The 21,059-nt window shown below is 34.1% G+C and overlaps 2 protein-coding genes and 1 long non-coding RNA gene across 4 annotated transcripts; 2 read left to right on the forward strand and 1 right to left on the reverse strand.

Annotated features, from left to right (window-relative positions):
• The first annotated feature begins 877 nt into the window (after positions 1–877).
• LRP1 (Lateral root primordium (LRP) protein-like protein) lies at positions 878–3,483 on the forward strand. The gene is made up of 2 exons (XM_078323000.1): positions 878–2,522; positions 2,868–3,483. The coding sequence occupies exons 1-2, from the start codon at positions 1,814–1,816 to the stop codon at positions 3,263–3,265; spliced, it is 1,107 nt and encodes a 368-aa protein (XP_078179126.1). The 5' UTR covers positions 878–1,813; the 3' UTR covers positions 3,266–3,483.
• Positions 3,484–18,747: 15,264 nt separating this feature from the next.
• Positions 18,748–19,811, forward strand: LOC144573013 (uncharacterized). Its single transcript, XR_013517859.1, has 2 exons — positions 18,748–19,050; positions 19,423–19,811. It is a non-coding gene; the product is annotated as an uncharacterized LOC144573013 (long non-coding RNA).
• LOC144573011 (uncharacterized) lies at positions 19,503–20,986 on the reverse strand. 2 transcript variants are annotated; one of them, XR_013517858.1, is made up of 3 exons: positions 20,630–20,986; positions 19,826–20,457; positions 19,503–19,788 (listed from the first exon to the last, which is right to left on the reverse strand). XR_013517858.1 is itself a non-coding variant. In XM_078322674.1 (2 exons), exons 1-2 carry the CDS (start codon positions 20,919–20,921, stop codon positions 20,177–20,179), a joined length of 573 nt encoding a protein of 190 aa, XP_078178800.1. In that variant the 5' UTR covers positions 20,922–20,986; the 3' UTR covers positions 19,503–20,176. The 2 variants fall into 2 exon arrangements, 1 of the variants encoding a protein (XP_078178800.1); XM_078322674.1 differs by having other exon boundaries at positions 19,503–20,457.
• Between the last annotated feature and the right edge of the window lie 73 nt (positions 20,987–21,059).

A 21,059-nucleotide genomic window follows, 5' to 3' on the forward strand; every position in this document is an offset into this window, starting at 1 on the left:
AAAATATCTACAAGCATCACTTTTTGGACGGTTATTAATTTTTTCTTGATTCTTGGTGGATATATTTAATCAAATCAAGCACCATGGCTTTGCTCATGAGTGGGATGCTGTCATGCTGTCACGGGGACTTCAATTAAAAACCCCTTAATCCGCTAAAAAGATCAAAAGATAACGGAGAATAGGTGCTGGTTTGTTTAATTATTAATTTATTACACTCCATCGGTCCATCCTATAATTGAGCCTCAGAAGATTATTAAAAAAATCACAAAAAGTAAAGACGTGGGGGGTCGCATGTTACCTTGCTCCTAAGATATATGTAATAATTTATCCCACAGAAATATCTAGGCAAGGTCTTTAGCTAGATGCTATCTTTCTTTATACGGAGCCTGACAGGCCCTATTTCAAACTCAATGGATATATCCAGTAGCCCAACAAATGGAGACAAGATGACACATACAGTACAGCACTTAATTATACGCTCTTCTAGTCCGAGCTCACGTTCATTAGTTTGTGTAAATTGCATTTGATTTTATTTTAAGTACTATTTAATAAAGAGTGTGCTGTGCCCACAAAAGACACAAAGCGTATTCACAGTAAAGGTTAGGCTAAGCACACGCGTCGCGCACATTGTGATTCTCTTCTTCTTCATGCCTCATTTTCACACACACACACTCACACACGTACAGAGACAGAGTCGTCTCTTTTTGCGCGGTTAATTCAAGGCATTTACCGCGGGCTGTAATTAGCTGCTGTCACGTGACATTCTGAGAGAGAGCTAGGGGTTTTCTAGGTGCGTGGGAGAGAGAGAGATAATCAGGAGAGGTAGCTATAGCTAATGCTATATGCTATGATAGGCTGGGCTATGCTATGATCTAGTGGACTAGTAGCTATCGGGTGAGAAATAAAGCCCCAGCAGAGAGGAAAAACAGAATTTAAGAGAGAGAAAGAAGCTTAGCTTTTAACGTAGAGCAGAGAGAGCAGCGGGGGTGTCAGTGACACAGAAGGCTTCTTAGAAAAGAAACAAAGCGGGAAAGAAATAAAGAGAGAGAGTAAGAGAGAGAAAAGATAGCATAGGATCATATCAGAGAGGAGGTGAGCTGAGAAAGAAAAAGAAAGAGAGGAGAGTGATCGAGAAGATCTTGATCAGAGGGAATTTCAGAGTCCCCACACAAACCCCAACCTCTTCTTATTTCAATTAGATACTTCCTTTCCCCTTTCCTTTCCTCCACTTTCCCTTTCTCTCTCTCTCTCTTTCTCTGTCTCTGTCTCTACTTTTGTTTATTTATTTGTTTGTTTTCTTCCTCTCACTACTCTACTATCTCTCCTCTCCCTCTTCTCTCTCCATAATTAGCAGAATAAAAATAAACATTAATACATGCTGCTCAGCTGCCCCAGCCACGCTAGATAGAGCCAGCAGTAGATTATCATACCGAGGTGTGCGGAGGGAGGGAGAAAGGAGGGGAGAGTAGGAGACATGATTAACCTGCCTTAGGGTTGTGTTGCCTTTGGTGTGGCATAGACGTTATTAGAGGATATATAGACCCTTGTCTACAAATTTTCTTCCTTTCAATCTACCAGTAACCCTAAAGTGGCGGCTTCAGGTCGGCGGTTCCCGTCCGATACGGGTGCCTTTGCCGATTGGGTGTCTTCATCTGCCACCGGCCGTGGCGATGATTTATCCCTTGGATTCAATGCCGGGGGCTCCACAAGTGCTTCTGGATCTGGGACGGCCGGTATCACTGGCTTGTGGGGCCCGAGTTCGGCGGCGTCTGTAGGTGCGAGGCAACAGGCAATCAATTATGGAATTGCTGATATGGGGATGGTGGGTCTTAGGGATGTTTTTGTGGTGGCGCCGGCCGGTTCATTCCACCACACACAACACCACCACCATCTCCACCATCACCACCATGACGGTGGAGGTGCTTCTCAAGGTGCAACACTCCTTGGCTCGGCGGAGCATCCGATGATACCTCTTCTCACGGCCGGGCCATGTGTAGCTGACCCCGAGTCTCACGGGGCAAAACCTTCCCCATCAGGAACCGGCACGGGCATCCAATTCTGGCAAGCCCAGCCTCACTCGCACTCGCACGCACAACATATGCAGCAACAAAACCCTAACCCTAATCTTAATCCTTCAATGGGTGGCCAGGCAACAATCTCCTACCTTAAAAAGCCGGTGTCAAGCTTAGAACACGGAGGGATGTTTGGGTCGGGAAGTTTAGGTGGGACGGCAACCTGTCAGGATTGTGGCAATCAGGCAAAGAAAGACTGTACCCATAGGCGATGCCGCACTTGTTGCAAGAGCCGGGGTTTTGATTGTTCTACACATGTAAAGAGTACTTGGGTGCCGGCTGCTCGCCGCCGTGAAAGGCAACATATTGGGCCGGCGGCTGCGGGCTCATCGGCCTCTACCTCGGGCACAAAAAAGCCCAGACTTCTTTCATCTCAAACTACAACCACTTCACACACCTCCACTTCGAACACTCCACCGCGTAGTTTCGACACAAGCTCTAGCCACCAAGGTAATTTGGTTCCATTTCCTTTGCTACCCCAACACTTTGGATTCGAGAAAGAATTTGGCAACGCAGTAACAAAATTCTGGGATACCTGGAATTGAAAATGGATGGCTGGCTTCTCCTTAAAATAAGCGTTTATTTCAGTAAAAAAATAAATGAAACAACTGTTTTATTAATTGCTTTGGATCAAGTGTTACAGCGGAACTAGTCATTCTCTTGAATTTCTTAATTCCTCTCTCAACCAATAATCGGAGACAAGGAAAGAATCAATTATTTTATCGTTTTTTTTTTATTTCAACATTTACATATATTGCAACAAAGTTGAAGTTGAACTTGTTGTTCAATTTGAAGATGCCGGGTTCCGAGACAGTTTACCAAGACATGTGCGCGCACCGGCAGTGTTCAAGTGTGTCCGAGTGACATCCATCGATGACGGGGAAGATCAGTATGCGTACCAAGCCAAGGTCACAATTGGAGGACACGTGTTTAAGGGATTTCTCTATGACCAAGGAACCGACGATGGTACAAGTCACGAAATGGCTGGTACGAGTACTAGCAACGATGAAAACAACAACAATGCTCCGATACCGAATATTTCTGAGCTGCATCTAGGAGGCGTTGGGGCTACTGGAAGGGATGTTGCTTCATCATCACCGCTGCTCTCTTCACATGATGTTTATGGTGGCGGTGGTCCGACAGGTGGTGGTGGTTTTCTTGGAGGAGTTAGCTATGCCAATCAAATGAATTGAGATGTAGCTAGCTACCTTGTCTTCAAGGAGTTTACTTTGTTTTACACCTGCACTAAGGTTCTATTCTTTTTCTTTCTTTAGCTCATTTTCCTCGAGTCTTTCTATCTTTCTATTTTTCTTTTACCTCCTTTGTATGTTATCATTCATGCATTATGAGCAAATCCTTTTGCTGTTATTGTATAACATCTTTTATATCCTGAAAGAAAATTTAAGATGCTGCTTCGTCTCATACTTTTTACTGATTAGTGGTTGCATTTCTGTATGATATTTCTCCAATGATAATACATTAACGAATGAGGAAGAGAGTGTGTAGAGATGTTAGTGTGAGTGATTTGAAAGACTGTATGATACTGTTTCTCTTGGTTTTTTCCTTTCTCCTCTGGATTCTTCATTTTCTTCCACGAATAGGCCTGGTTTTAGGGGTGTGGCCATCATTTCATGGCACCTATTAGGGACTATTTTGGTCATGTAGTCTTATTGTTTATCACAGTTGGAAAGTTTGACCTCTATACATAGACTTCTCTTGTAGGGGTCACATCTCAGTCTCTCTCTCTCTCTCTCCTATTGCGTGCTTTGCTCTATGCGGCTTAGTTTCCACAAGGTTTGGTATAGAGACATTGTCTTGTTGGAACTTGCATCTTTGATTGACACTTTCCCTACCAAAGCTGGTGCAATCCATGTGCCTTTGAATAATACGCTTCCTTTTTTTCTAACTACTCTCAATTCTCCACTGCACACCAAGTTTTACCTTGTTTCCTTGTTTTTTTTACTGCTTTCTTTTACTGAAGAGAGAAAAATGTACCATCAGGCATCGAGATCATGGGGGGTGGCACCTTTCTAATTTTTTGTGCAAATTCTGCCTACTTATTATTCTCCTTCACTCCCCCCATGAAAGAGTATTGAAAAGATGTGTTCTTGCTTTATTCCATTCTTTGTTTTAATGTCTCCATCTGCCTCCTTGAATGTTCTTTCTTCCAAACCAACTTTGATTGGTTTACAACTTTAAATGTAGTTTGTCGTAGTTCAGGTACAAAGCCAAAAGGTGAAGGCATAAAAATATATATGGTGGATATTTCCCTGGATTTGCTGGTGCAGAATGTTGGTATTTCTCCACTTAGCACATCCTTTATTGATTATATTTATATATTCCATTTCAAAAGTACGAGTAATCTGTTTTGGCATGGTACTGTATAGCAAGTCTTGGAATGCACGAAATCAAAATTTTCTTTTCTGGACTTTATATCATAAGAAAAATCTTGCATCTCATCTTCATGACCCAAGCCATTATATTTTCGTCTTGCTTTTCATTTTTTTTAAGATGAATCCTCTTTAACATATGAAAAAAGGAACTTTCATATGTAAATTGTTCTGTACAATTCTGTCATTTAGAAATTATATATATTTTAAAAAGTGAGGCTATGTTACTTAGCAAAGCGCAAAATGGTCTGTGCTATAGATATATATCTCCGTGTACAAAGTTTAAACAATCGATTTGAACCATTCAACATGATATTTATATTAAAATATATTTGAAGAGTAAATTTTATTAAAATATACTTGGAGATCATGTTGAGCAGTTTAGATCGACTGTTTGAAGTTTAATTAAAAATAAAGATATAAATTGTTCACAAATCTCTGTCATTTAGTACTTATATATAATTAAATATATTAACTTTTTTCTCTTAAATTGTAATGCTTATTTCAAAATAAAAGTAGTACTAAATTTTTTTTATTAATTTTAATACATAACCTCGTGTACAATTAACTCTTTATACTATAATTATTATTCACTTCTTCTGGAATGGTAACATGCAAAGATGCAGAACAAATACATACTATTGTGTTGCAATGGCATTAATACTGTAAAAATCAGGAAAAGAAAAGGATGCACGTTTTCTTATAAATGAAATGAAGTAGTTGTAAAAAACTTGATATACATTTAGAGTTGCATGTTTAATTACTGTCATAATTTATATAATCATAAAGAACTGCTTGTGCATATGTAATTACCATAACAAATAGTTCTATATTTTTGTATCATTTTTATTTATTGTGCTAGACTGCTAGTGCATATTTGTTGAAAATAAAAGTAAAATAGCCTGTGCTGTTTTCTAAATTTGTAAGTAAATATGAAGTGTTATATATCTTATTATTAAATTTCTAGTCATGTTGGGAATGGCGAATACTGTCTTAAATTACGAATGTGTATTTGCTCATCTCGTTAGTTGAAATGGCTATGAAGGTTTTTTCTGTTATTAAGTTCTATTCATTATGCATCATTTTGATTTTCTAGGAGAACTGATACACATCTATAGACTAACAAAGCATTGTTGTGCCCGAGTAAGCTGCAATAAATGAACATGTTATAGTGTTCATAAATGAAAGTTTGGAATATTTTAGATATGACATTTTAAAGAATTTTTTTAATTGCAAATATTTTTTAAGTCTTTTTGTGATAAAAATTAAAATATTATTTTAAGTCTTTTTGTGATGAAAATCTTATTTCAATTATCTGTTTGAGCTGAATTGATAGATTTAATAGTCGTATAAAAGTTATAAGTTTGTCATTCCTTATTTTTGGCCTCTTCTTTAGTTAAATTTCCTACAATACATTATTTTATGAATTTATGCAAATCTTAAGAGTTGGGTAAATGCTCTAATGTACCTCATTCAGAACTAGAATTCTAAGGTATGCTAGTACCAAAGTAAATCCTAATTGCTTTGTTTGATACTGTGAGCTTATTTGCATTCCCATCAATGTTTTCCTTTTGATCAAGATATATACGTATTACTCATTCGGATAAAATATAATATAATAACTATTAATATTGATATTCTAGAGGGCTTATATCTAAAGTAGATATTTCCTATTATGTGGAGATTATGGGCAGTTAAAGCTCTTTAGTAATTCTATTTGCAGTAGGTATAGGTCCCAAGGCGTTTATCACTAATTCTTTGCAGTAGGTATAGGTCCCAAGGCGTTTATCACTAATTCTTTGCAGTAGGTATAGGTCCCAAGGCGTTTATTTCTTCTTCTGTCTATTTGCTATATTGCTTTGGTATCTTAATTTTGTAATGTATAACTTAATCTAAAACATTTAAATTTATTCAATATGTTGATTAAATTTAATCATAATTTCTTAAACAAAATGGTGCTGGTGTCTCATCAAAGTTTCTTTGCTTCAATCTTTTGATAATTTGGATAATTGTTAAAGCTATAAGATACATTAAAATACTTGTTTATTTTTTTTTAAATTATTTCATTCAAAATCAAAGAGTTTTTTACAAAAGTTAATACCAAACCACAGGTATCTATCCCCAAAAATACTTGGTTTATAGCGTGTCACTATATATACCTTGATTTTAGTTGCCCTTACTCTAAGTTGATTTATTTTTTTCATTTTACTTCCTATCATCTGTAAATTTCTTCTATAAGCCTAATCCTCAGTCTTGTTATATGTAATACAAAATCATACATACATGTTTCGAAGAGTTATGCTCTTCTCCATATTTCATTTCCAATTTAGACTAGACAGTCCGGCAATCAACTCTGTTTTAAAATTCATGCCGATATAACAATAATGGTAAGGTAACAAGGAGTATTTGGACTTGACTTTACATAGGTTGCCATCAATTTTGATTGACATTGGTCATATGATCCAAATAAAAAATACTCCAAAAGTTATGGTGTATTTGATAGAGTGACCACCAAATCTGATCTTTTAGGAATCTTATTCCATGACCAAATACCAGTGGAAGCTTGCTATTATTATTTATTTTTTTCTGAAGAAAAATGAGGATCTAAGTCCATTTGCTAATATTTTAATGGCGGATATACAAAATCTTCATATACAATCATCTGTCGACTGAAGATAATGCAATCATTTTTTTTCCCCTTATGTGTTTGGCCTCAAATATCTTTCCTTTACTGAACAGGGACTATCATGTATGCTAATCAAATTGCACTCTCCATGTTTCTGTTTTTGGTCACGGGCAATAGGCATTGTCATTTCTACCTTTTCTGTTTTTGTTGTTTTCTTTCTTGTCCTGCTGAACATCTCTTCTAGATCTGGATGTCAAACTGTTTGTAGGGTTCCAATTGCATCAGATAGATTTGATGTTTGCTTTCCCTTCTCTATAATCCTGTGTTTGTAGGGTTCCAATTGCATCAGACAAGATTTGATGTTTGCTTTCCCTTCTCTTTAATCCTGAAATTTTCTCAATAGTAAAACATCTCAAAATAGTACTATTTAAATATTGAATATTAAAAAAAATTAGGTGACTTGAATTCTATGTCTAATTCCAGTTTATAGCATGCAAGAATAATTAACCTGTTTTTTATAAGTATCTTATTGGCCTTTGCAACCTTTTATTTATTTGAAATTTTACTCAGTTATTGTATGTTGAGTTATGAATTGATTGGTGAACAAATTTTTATCTTGGTAAGGTTCATTGACTATTAACTTGACACGTTGCATATAAAAATAATGGAACCTTATGTGTTTTACTTTTTAGCTCTGTTGACGATTTTGTATTAACAAAAATTCACTGAATGGATATTTTAATTCTCTCATTCCAAATAATCAAATCTATTAGACCAACATCATGCTTCTATTAGACTTGGTTGATTCCAATAAAATAATACATCGGAAAACAGGTGCTTATATCCTCATTTTAAATAACAAAAGATACTAATGAATTAGTTCATTACACTAATTTAATATTGGATGGAGCTTTGAAATCGTAACAAGTTAAATTGGAAAACAAACCTCAGACACAATTTTTATTTCTTTTTAGAATTGTTTGGTTAGCGTGTTTTTGTTTATCGTGCTGCAGCATATGTATCAATATTTGAGAGTAATAAATAAAATATATAAATATTGAATTTGATGTGGGAAATACATAAATCTTAGGATTTAAATGTGAAAAATGCAGCAAATGCTTTTCTGGTAACTATAATTAATTTGGAAGAAATTGGTGACACGTGCACAGTTGAACATTTCATGTAAAATTTTCAAGTTTTAACCAAGGTCCTCAAATATATCCCAACTACAAATTTTCACTGGGTACTCGATTATTTATGTTAAATAGTTAATTTCATTTTTCTCCTTGTCATTCGTCGACCATACTTTGTAACAAATGCGAACATAACAAATTTCTCTCTTTCATTATTCTCTGCATAATGTCTTTTTTTTTTTGTAACAAATGCAGCAAATGCTTTTGACGTATGTGCATCCACTTTCGCTGGTAAAATAGATTTCGGAAATAACATTCGTGTAATCGTGCTAAAACTTATTTCCAAGAACTACACGGAAATAATAATTAGTTTCGGCGAAAGTAAGAGCGTGCATATTTCTTTTGAGACAACTATTTCCGAGCTTTTGTGCATGGCATTGGTAATGTTTTTTTTGCCATGTTAATACAGATTCTTGTAGTGAACGGGTAGCTAAAATAAAGTTAATTAGAAGTGTGAATTTTAAAAGGGAAATTATTAAGCAATTAGCAAGAGAAGTGATAAGAAAAATATATATATATATATATATATATAAATCCTGCAACCTCTGTAGTAGCAAGAGGTTTTCCTGTATACTTTTCCTATTTATCTGTGCAATTTCTATTTATTGTAATGGCAATTAAAATCGTTTCGCTTTGCATAACGACATATATATCTTTTTCATATTTAATTTTAAGGTCCCATTCCCATCTCGTTGTTTCTTCGTCAAAATAAAAATCCAATATGATAGGTTGCATCCGTAACAAAAGTGTGGTTAAGGAGATAAGAGATAATTAGGGGGGGTTGATAGGGATGTTTTGGGGCTTGACGTCATGACAGCGAGTGCAACTATGCTACATGATAAGGTTTTAATTGGTTTCTGAGATTTTCTTCATCATTGACTCCAAAATTTTAATTTTGTTTAATGTGTTGAAAAGTTAGGCATGTATCTATCCATTAGCTGGAGCTATCAAAGATTAGGTCTTGGATATATTAGTTTATAGTTTATAATAGTTTACAAGTCATGTACTTTTAAATTCCGTTTTGTTTCGTTTTCTGTGTGCAGTAAATCAGAAAAAAAAAAAAAAAAAAACTGGTAAACATGATTTTAATACATAAACGTGAAAGGAAGAAAATACATATCCTCCAGTACTGCATCTGTTGTTTTAATGAAATCTGTCTGTGCTTGCTAATTCTTTATAAAACCAAAATCTATTCAACTTCAGCTGAGTTAGTGAAGTAAACTGGAAATTCCGATTCAAATATTTCAATTTGAAGCCTGCTAATAATTGTGCAGTGCATTTTCGTTCTGATTTTGTGTGTAAATAATATGACGACACGTCTTCATTCAGTACGAATCTCTCGGTTAGACTGTCATTGCTAGTTGTTTTTATATTATTTGTTGTATATGAATAAATGATACTTGATTCACAATATTTAACATAATGAACCGCTAGCAACGCATGCAGTTCGTTTTGGTGAGATGTATTCAGTAATCCTTTTACGAGACAAATTAATTACCTATATATATACACAGGGAGGTTGACTGAGCTTAAAATATTTTTTCCTAATCTCCAAAACAAACGACTCAATTTTCTGATTTTCAAAGTTCAAACAGTCGATCCAAACCGTTAGATGTTCAATCTATATTAAAATGAGCTTGGAGATCAAATCTTACATTTTTTGGTATCCAAGCGCATTTTAATATAAATTGAACATCTAATAGTTTGGATTGACTATTTGGAGAGTGTTTTGCAAGTCCCCAATGCTAACTAAAGAGAACAAAAGAAATTGACCAATTAAAAGCTAGTATGAACTAAGCAAGCTTCAATTATTTGTTACCCGTATTAGACAGGTGAAACAGTGATTAAAAAAACTTGTTTGATCTTACCGGCTCGAGAGAGACAAGACAAGTGGAAAAAAAACCCAGCTTTTAATTAATTTATAGAGAAAAGGTTTCTGTCCACTGAGTTTTGTCCACTATTTGTCCACAACCTTATCCACTCCCATCTAACTGTGTTTTTACAGTATACAAGATTCAATTGAAAATTTACAGTATTATTTAAAAATTTTACAGTATACGAGATTCAATTTTACAATATATATTTTACAGTATGCAAGATTCAATTGAAAATTCTACTGTATACAAGATTTAATTTTTACAGTATACAAGATTCAATTGAAAATTCTATTGTATACAAGATTCAATTTTACAGTTCTGCTGATTCAATTTTACAGTATACAAGATTCAATTGTAAATTTTACTGTGTAGAAGATTCAATTTTACAGTATACAAGATTCAACCCAGTGCGGACGCTAATAATTAACTCTAACTGCCAATAACCGCTAATAACTAACTCTAACTGCCAATAACTTACTATAACTGTAATTTCCGAAAGTATAGTTTGAAAGTACATTTATTTTGTATTGTTGTGCAAGTTGCAATTTTTTTCTAACTATCATGGGACCACTTCAAATAGTTACTGGATATTTTGTGATTAACTAATATATTTTATGTGATATATTGTATAATTATACAGCATGTAGAAGTAATTTTACAGTATTCGCACAAGTCAAAGCTGTGAACAAATGGTGGACAAAAAACTGTGGACAATTAGATTCTTCCTAATTTATATCATATTAAATTAGCCAGTTGGTGTGGTGATAGAATAGAGGAGATAAGACTTAAAAGAACGCTGTTAGACACGGCTGCCATAGACGGGTATTTTACTTCTTTACCGAGGCTGCAGTAACTCGGTAATAAATGCATCTATAAACCGTTTTAAAGCGAGAATAGTACGGATCGAAAAATTAAACTGAGGCGCTTCTGCCCGAGAATAGAGAGGAGGATTAAAGAAGGTCACCACTTTTTATGTGCCATGTGGAATTGAGCAATAATTGGTTATGTGATGATGCCTTTAGAAATTGTTGAAATTTTGTCAGGCAGATAAATGAGATACATACGTTTATATGTTTATTTTGAAGTACATATTTTATATTTCTTTTATCTGTGCAAGTACCTCACATTACTGGGGATAACTTTTTTTTTTGAAGGGTTATTTTTAAATTTTGTTTGTTAGAGACATTTTGGGATAAAATAAGTATGGAAATGCAAGTTCAATTTCTAATTTTCAAATTAAAAGTACTGACATAATATTTTTCAATGTGCCGTATTAAAGTCTACGCGTTGACGTAATAATCAAGCATAATTATACAATTATTTTGAACCAACTATGTTTTTTCTATTAATCAATACATTTTTTTTTCCCAAATAAAGGAACAAAAAAAATGTAGTGTGCGTCATACATTAATTTTATAAAATTCGTACTTTATATTTTTACAAAAAAAATAAACAAAAATCGTAACATTAATATCTACGCTATGAATACTTGTGTTCAGATAACACTTACAATAAAAACCTAGATTTAAATTTGTAATTATTTTACAAACTGGTATATTTATTGTAAATATTGTTTTAGAAAATAAGAATTAGGAAAAAAAAAAACTGAAAATTCATGGGTGCAGAAGCATTAGATGGTAAAGAGAAGACTGGGTCTTGGGAAATCTGAATTGAAGGGAGAAAGGGAACAGAGAGAGCATTGAGCCCCGAGAAAAAGGCAGGAAAAAGGGGACCGAATTAAGGCATCACCCTTTATTAATATAATAATAATAATATCTATTCAGCACGCATTCCAAAAGAAATAAAATGTTTTATAATTCTTCAAAATTAGCAAAGGCCGTTTGTATTTTGGGCCGTCTGTCTCTCTGTCTTGGCTCTTTTTCCCACAATCCAGCTGTTTTTTTTATAAGAGTAAATTCCAGCTGTTCGTCTCCTCTTCACTTAGCAGAGAATATGTAATGCAGGAACTTTTGTGCATGACTTTCAATGACTGCAAGGTAATACTTCAACAATTTCAATTCAATAATTTTTTTTTTTTTTTTGAAAAATAGTGGTATAACCACCGATTTCATAGAAATCAAGCATACTTGATTTGGTATCCAAAATAGATACCAATATCAAATATGAAAAGTCATACAGCAAGTCAACATCCAGAGACATACAAGTATACAAGTAGCAATAGTATCACATCAAAAGCTAATTTGCAAACAAAATGAAATACTAAGCAAATGAAAATCTTAGAAATCAATTACATTATAGGAGACTAGTAATCCAATAAATCCTCATCCGATGGCTTGTCTCCAGACATATGACCTGGGGGGTTGCCAACTCCAAGAGCTTGGATTGACTCCTCTTCCTCCAGTATCTGATCTGGAATGTCCTTAATATCACATGGAAGCATTAGACTTAATTTTAAGAAAGAATTGTCAGAGCTAGACTTACACAAAAAAATAGCCAAAGAGATTATCTTAAATCTTAATGATTCAGCAGAAATGAGAGTAGTATTATTATTAAAAATAACTCTATTTTTTTCTAACCATACATTCCATAAGATAACTCCCCTTAACAATTCTACAAGGAATCTATCCTTTAAGGGAATAGAAGCATCAAGTAACCATAAATCATCTAAAGAATTACACATAAAGGTAAATGAATTGTGTGTGGCAATCCAATTCCAAATCAAGCGAACATACGAACAATGTATAAATAAATGACCAGCGCTTTCATGTTGGTCACAAAATGCACAAGTAAGGTCGCCTAACCAACCTTTTTTTTTGCCAAGTTAATCTTAGTGAGAATTTTATCTCGTCGGACGAGCCAAAGAAAGATTTTGATTTTTAAAGGGATGTGAGATTTTCAAATGGTATCATATTCAGAATTTGGGATACCACCATATTCTAACCATTTATAAAAAGAACGAACAGTGAAATGATCATCTTGTGACCACCTCCATATCAATCTATCATCCAAATGAGAAGATAAAGTAAAATGTTGAAATTTGTGATGCAAGACAAGCAACCACTTCAATAAATCATACCTATGGGTTTTTATCAAAAAAAAAAAAATATGTTTGATGGTTTTCAGGAGATCAGAACCGTCTATTTGTTAAGAATGCTAGTCGCCAGCTAGGCGGTGTGCCAGATCTTTATTTTACAGGATTTTTTTAATCATATCTTATTTTTTAAAATTTTAATAATATTATTTCGGCTTAAAAAAATAAATAATGTAGATTAACTTTAGTTTATTAAGGTAGATGTCAGTAATTTGGACTGAACTCCCGTGTTTAATAGTTTTGACTGAATATACATGTTCATAATTATACTTAACGCATGTCTAGGTGGATTCAGTTAAGTTCTTGCAAGTTTTTTCCAGCAATTTTTAATATTTGAATGCGTAATTACATTAGGATTTTTGAACACATACATTAAAATATTAATATCACACAAAAACTAGTCTTTTGTATAGTAGGAAAGGCATATCACCTCTTATGTGGGATGTCATGGATTTAAAATCAGAATGAGAATTTTTTAGGGATCAACTAACTATCTCCCACATCATTTTTCTCATTTATTCCCTAGTCAATAACTGTATTTGTTGATTACTAACTAAGAGGGGACACAACTTCTAATACTAAAAGACAAAACAAAATGCGTCATTATCGATTATTAAGTGGAGAGACCGCTCATTTAATGGGTGGATCACTGACTACTTGAGGAACCACCTAATATTTGATAGATTTTACAACTAGCACGCGCAAATATGGATTCATATGCACGCAAGTGTTAATATATAATATATCAGGTATTCATACCTAAGATATCAAGTATTTAAAAAAAAAAAATGGACAAATCACACACCCATCTTTTATACGTTTTTAGAGGTGGATTTTTTTCATTCAATCTTGCTAATAACTTTGACTATCTATGAGGAAATTTGTGAATCTAAAACCATGAATGTTTTTTATGTAATTTTCTCTTTCAAATGAGATCCACGATGACATACTTTCCGGTTGTATGTCGCACAAGTATTCATGTCTCGTCATGTAGTTTCATACCTCGTCGGGCAAGTATTCAACCACGTCGAGCAAGTATTCGTACCTCATCGAGCAAGTATTAATACCACATCAAGCAAGTATTCATCTACCGTTATCCAAGTATTCATACCTCATTGGACAAGTATTCATAAATTGCCTGTGATAACCTGAAAAGCCTTGTTACCGGTGGATAGGTAGTCGGAGGTGATGCGGTCTGGATCGGGATCACGACGAGGTATGAATACTTGCGCGACATATAACTCAAAAGTACTTCATCATGGATCTCATTTGAAAGAGAAAATTACGTAGAAGACATCTGTGACTTTAGATTCGCAAAAAAATTCACAGGTTGTCAAAAATATGGGCGACATTCAACACAGAAAAAAAATCCACCTTAAAAACATGTAAAATATGAGTATGTGATAAGAAAAAATTATTTAAAGAAATACTTGATATCTTACATATGAATACTAAATATATTAGATGTTAATACTTACGTGTATAAATATACATATTTACACGCATCAGTTGTAAAGTTTTTAAAATATAAGTGGTCCCCCGCATTATTAATGATTGATACGCGTTTTCTTTTGTCTTTTTGTGCTGGAAGTTGTGGTTCCCTCATATAATTAATGATTGGAGGATGAATGGGGAAAATAAATTTTTATTCATTTTTTTATTAATAAATAAATAGAAGTTGGTAGGCTAGATCTTCACATTTTTATATCAAAAAATTTATTTGTATCACACATTTGAAAAATCAAAATAAAAAGAAGAAATTCCTTTACAAGCGGAGATTTAAGGGATACAAAATCTTTATCTTGGATTTGAATCGGATACCCTCAATTGAATCATTCAAGGATACAAAATCTTTATCTTGGATTTGAATCGGATACCCTCAATTGAATCATTCAATTTACACAGACGATTTTGTAAAAAAAACGGTCAATTTTTATTTTATTTTATGAAAAGACCCACAAACTAGTATAAACAAAAAAAAAGTACACTATAAGAGAGCTACAGTACCAGTAACAACATGCAAGCACAGTGGTTCCTGGGGGAAATAAATATGCTATGATCCGACAGGATTGCAGAGTCCTGCAATTTTAATCTCAACCGTTTATATATTTTGAGATTCGTGCACAAAAACTATCTCTTTTTAAGATTCATACATCCTAATAAATGAATGATTAGAATTGAAATCGCACGACCCTGCAATTCTACAGGATCGCAGTCAGAGGCGGAACCAATAGTCTGCAGGAGTGGGCAGCTACCCACCCCTAGATTTCATTTTTTTTTTTTTTTTTTTATGATCGGTATTGCTATTTAATCCTGCCCCACTTTGATTTGAAAACTGCCCAACTCTTAGCCCAATTACATAATAATTAATAACATCCCATATTAAAAAGTCTTGCCACAGCCCATGTCTCTTAGCTCCATTGTTAGAGCGTCTCTTCCAGCAATAAGAAAGGAGATTTCTAATTTAGAATAAACAATAGGTTTTTATCTTTGAATTGGTGATGAGTAATTTTTTTGTTTAATGGTAACTCTAATTTAGAATTTTTGAATCTTTGAATATATGATTTAGTAACTTTTATATTAATAAACCTAATGTGCTTGCAAATTAGCAATTAGAATCCCTGAATTTACAAATAGGTAACACTAATTTAGACTATTATACATATTATGTATAATGTGTTAATAGATTGTAAGATATATATAAAACTAGCTAACTGATTGAATTGTTCTGTCCACCTAAGCTCAAATCCTGACTACGCCACTGATCGCAGCAGATTTGCTTCTGGTTCCTGGGGTACATGGAGTTGTATATATCTTTGTAAACGGACATTGGACTTCTAATTTGGGGAGGGTAATATACGGAAGCCCAAATGGCCGATGTTTCTGTAATGGCGCACGCTCATATGTTTGGGCCTATATTTTTATTGCATGTTATTACAACACGGGACTGGATCCAAACACGCTATCCAACAATTTCTGGAGCCCAGTAACTTGGGACGCGGGTAAACTAGCTGATCTAATCAGGTTGTAATTTTCATGCGTCAAATTTAGCAACCTGCAACAAGTACAAAAGTTTCATAATTGCGAACAATTTTTACTGTCCCTGTTATTTTCTTTGGATTTCAGTTTACTTTCTTATTTATTTATGAGGAGGGTTCAAATGCCTCCATGTTTTTGTGTCTCCATCATGCCTCCATCTCTCTCCATTATTTTTAAAGTTCAAACAGTCGATCCGAACCGCTCAGTCTAACCTCCATACTAAAATATGTTTGGAGACCAAATTTTATATTTTTAGGAAATTTTTTTACTATTTTTTTAGATAGGTACAAAAATACTGTTTTTAGATGGTTTAGATTTACTGATTTTGTATCTATCTAAAAAAATAGTAAATTTTTTTCTAAAAATATAAAATTTGGTCTCCAAACATATTTTAGTATGGAGGTTAGGTTGAGCGGTTCGGATCGACTGTTTGAACTTTGAAAATGATGGAGAGAGATGGAGGCATGATGGAGGCATAAAAACATGGAGGCATTTGAACCCTCTTTATTTATAACGTGTCATTTTGCTCGACTATCTCTAAATTGCTCATAACTCACTTGTTAAAAGCTCGCTAACAACTTGCTCTTTAATTTAATGAACCGAATATGAACATACTCCAACTCGCTCATTAAAAACCGAGTTACGTGAAATTATGTCACATCCAATCTCAACTGGATCAAAACCAAATCTAGCTTAATTACACTCCGACCCAGGCACCCGATGCACCTAACCCAAAGTCAATTTTTTTTTTGTTAAATTATGTATTATTTAAGTAGGTTGGATTATGATAATTTGTTAAATTATATTAATGTTAATTAGTTTTCAAGTAGTGCATCTAAAACAAAAATCGAAACAAAATTCAAATTGCTTATAAGCCTGATTTTTTAACAAATTGCTTTATAAGCACGAATCAACTCGAGCATTTAACGAACCAAGCACGAGCACAGCTATTAACTCGATATTGTCTTCTCAACTCAAGTCGACTTGATCATTAAACTAATGAACCGAGCACGAGTATACCCCAACTTGCTCGAACTCACTCATTAATCACCCCTATCCCCAGCTAACTAAAACAGGTCTTACTTACTGACTTTTATTTTACTAAAAATCCGCAATTCTGCACCGATACATTTTAAAGTTCCAAGTTTTGATTATGTGGAAAGGATAATTAACTCGTAATTCACTATATATATGACACTACCGACCTCTATGAAAATGACGCCATTATAAAATTGGTACCATATCTCTAACACCAGTACACCACATCACGTAAATAAGAGAAACTTGCCCCTGGTTAATCGCTACAGCACCCAGAATTCATAATTTTACCGTACACATTATTTTTTGAACAAATAAATGATAGTAGCTTTTACAGTATTTAAAAAAGTAGCATGTTTTTAAAAAATAAAAAAGTAGCATGCAAAAGAATAAGTTTTTGATCTAGTGGAAAAAAACAATGCACTATGTATAAAAGATCACGGATTTGAAACTCAGATGAAAAATTATTTATGGACATTGAAATTTAAAAAACTACACCTCCATCTTTTTCTCTTAAAATTACCCATGCATAAAGAAAAACAGAACTCTGTTATACTGTAATACAGTAACAACTACAACCATTGCTTAATAATAAAATAATTCAGCAATCAAACAGAACAATGGATTTCTGAACACTACAACTATCTTATTATTTATTCTTTCGAGGAACTAACTCATTATTTCAGTCAATTTAAAACGATAACCATTATATTTATATATCATATATATATACATACCTGAAAACACCATCTTTGCTGCTAGTTCACCTTAGACCTGACAAGAGTCAGAACACCCATCGAAAATCAATCATATAAAAAATTTCACAAATAAATGGGAATCAATTTTACAATACCTTTAACACTTTACACTAAACTGTATAGCAAAATCATTTCTAAGTACGGAATTTAAAAAATGAATGGAGGTCAATTCCCTCTTATTGGTCTGAATATCCTGTAGTAGCATTTTCATAGGCACAACCAGTGGAGTTGCATCGAAAATGTGATCTTCAAGGTCAATTTCAAAAACTACACCACAGACACAGGAGGTTTTTGTTAATGTCAACTCTAAACATCACATTGCCAATTTCACCTTTCTGGCAACCTCTTCTTGATCCAATTCCATTCAACAATTGGTGTGTTTGGATGGAGCAAGAATAGCACTAATCCACTATTCTTTGGAGTGTGTTTGGATGAAGACTTGGATTAGTAAGAATAGTGAATTAACCAAAATTTGAGATAGTGAGCTAACTCAACTTTTAGTTGAGTTAGTAGAATATCATACTAATTCACAAAAGACAAACAAAGAATAGTCCCTTTTTGCTAATCCAAACACATCCAAATGTAAAATAATAGTTCAGAATAGTAGCTAACCTGGATTAACACTATTTTTTAACTCAACTAAAAGTTAGATTAACTACTATTTTCAAAACTTGATATTAGCTTTATTCTTATTTTATTCCTTATTTCATCCAAACGATAAAGTCTGTACATGAGATATGCCAACTAAGGCCATCAATTATTATCGTATATAATTACAATAACAATAAATATTTCAGAGGTAACATGACAGGAGCCAAAGAAGCTGTGCCACAATAAAACGAAAAAAAAGAAGAAAGGGCACTGCAAGAGCAAATATTTAAGCAATACTAGCATACCACTTGTCCACTTGGCATGAGAACTTGTTAGTGTAGGAATTATTTTGAACTGTTAGTGTGGCACTTATATGACAAAATAAATGTACAGATATGCGATTCATTGTTGCAGGTATACTCGGGCGGAGCTAAAATTTTTGTCAGGGGAGCAAAAAAATATCGAATCGGGTTTAAATAGCTTATTAGACTTAAACCCATTAATTAATTGGGTACTCGATAAAAAAACAATGCTTTGACTTATAATTTTTAACGTTTTAATTTATAATTCTGATTACCAATCATAATTCAAGAAATTTATTTTGATTTTAACACTAAATTTAACTCGAATTACAAATCAAACATTTAGAGTAGGACAAATTTTTTTTCAGAGGAGAGCAAAGTCGATCGATATCGATAGATCATCATTAAAACTCAAAATCCGGGAAGGGGAGGGGAGTGGGCGGGGGCGCTGCCCCCCTGGTCTGTGCTGCGTCCGCCCCTGCAGATATAGTACACTATAATCAAACAGTTAGTAAGTTTACGTGTAGTACCTAGCATTACTTCAAGAGCTTCAAACAGGGATACTAAACACGTAAAAATATACACACACAACAAAATCGTAGGCATGTGCAAAATACACCAATCCTTATATATTAGCCAACAGATTCATTATATCTTTAACTATACAACAATATATTCAATTATCATATTACATCTCACATCTCTTCTGTAATTCAAAGCTGTAAATGTGACTGCTAACTTGATGCTTAATAGCTCATATACTCTTAAACCCAACTTTTTAATTTTGTGAAAGAAGTGGCAAAGGCCACCAATTTCAGTTACCATAGAAACCACAAGTTACAAAATAAGTCTAGACAATCATTTTTTTTTTTTTAAAATAAGGCTACTAGGCCCGTTTCATTACCTGAAACATTAAGTTACAAGTTACCTAATGTTCTCGTTCAGGCTATTTTCCTGATTGGTATGACCTGTTCTCCTAGTAACAACCAAATCAACCAACAGCTGAGTACTACCACTAGTTCAAGTCTAGTAATATTTGTTTAGATACAATCTAACCTTGGTACCAAAAGTAGGAACCTGACCTTTAGATATTTAAGATTATTTGATTCAAATTGAAGAACTTAATGGTAATCAGAATTATCATTATATTTGGAATTGGTGATGTTGTCTTTTGAGTATACACAATCGACAACAACACAGTATTAATTAAAATCCAAATTCTCAGTAAATTCTTTGATTTAAATCAAATCAATTGGTTCAGGTGGACACCACTCCATCAATTTAGGCCTCTTATCACCCTTCTGATTTATGCCGTTCTGGTTAATCACCACTAATTTCTTTTCAAGATTTTCCATTCTTTGTCTCAGTTCTTCCAACTCCATGTTCTTCTTTTCAAGGTTTTGAATTGTTGCTTTCAGTTTGGCCAACTCCGTATTGTCCATTTTCTCTTTCAAGGGTTGCTCATGTGACTTATTCTTGCTTAATTCTTCTTTCACAAACCTATAGACTGGTATATTACCTGTACCAAATTAAAAACACTTTTCTTTATCTCAATTCAAAAAGAAAAGCAAAAATAGTGTTTTTTACTCAATATAGAAAGCTCTGCAACATCATAACTTAGATATAATTGCTCTAAAATCATAGAAGAGGATTGTTTGAAAGAAAGAAGATAGAAATAGTAAAGGACTCACCAGTAAAGGGCTTGCTGCCTTGATCAATAGCGTAATCAGCAATTCTCAATCCCAACCGTCCGATCCTCTGCCATCCTTCCCGATCAGGCATCCTCTCAACCACCGCTTGGCTCGTCCAAACGGCGGTCTCCGAGGCGACTTTGGTGAGATCGGGAGTGTTTTTCAAAGCGCCGCTCAGGTCCGGCGCAGCCGCACACACCTTCCCGGCGGCTCCTCCAACAATCTCTCGCGACCGCGTCACCCCGCCGGAGATCGTGTCAGTAGCCGAGCTGACGTAGTCCCATATCCCCATCGCCTTCTCTCTCTCGCGCGGTCTAGCAGTGTGGTCGGTACTCGTTGTCTAGGTAACTAAGCAAGGGAAAGGGAAAGGTGAGTAGGTGAGCATTCATATTTCATAGTCATAGACTCATAGATGCACTAGAGGGCTTAT

The sequence above is a fragment of the Carex rostrata genome, chromosome 21 (genome assembly GCF_964058835.1).
Source record: "Carex rostrata chromosome 21, lpCarRost1.2, whole genome shotgun sequence".
NCBI lineage: Eukaryota > Viridiplantae > Streptophyta > Magnoliopsida > Poales > Cyperaceae > Carex > Carex rostrata.

Bases quoted from the DNA above. Each gene is read 5' to 3' on its own strand.
- LRP1 (XM_078323000.1), top strand. From the start codon at position 1,814: ATGGGGATGGTGGGTCTTAGGGATGTTTTTGTGGTGGCGCCGGCCGGT. The intron at 2,523-2,867 runs GTAATTTGGTTC...TTCAATTTGAAG, and splicing joins CACAAGCTCTAGCCACCAAG to ATGCCGGGTTCCGAGACAGT.
- LOC144573011 (XM_078322674.1), bottom strand. From the start codon at position 20,921: ATGGGGATATGGGACTACGTCAGCTCGGCTACTGACACGATCTCCGGC. The intron at 20,458-20,629 runs GTGAGTCCTTTA...AATTTGGTACAG, and splicing joins AGGCAGCAAGCCCTTTACTG to GTAATATACCAGTCTATAGG.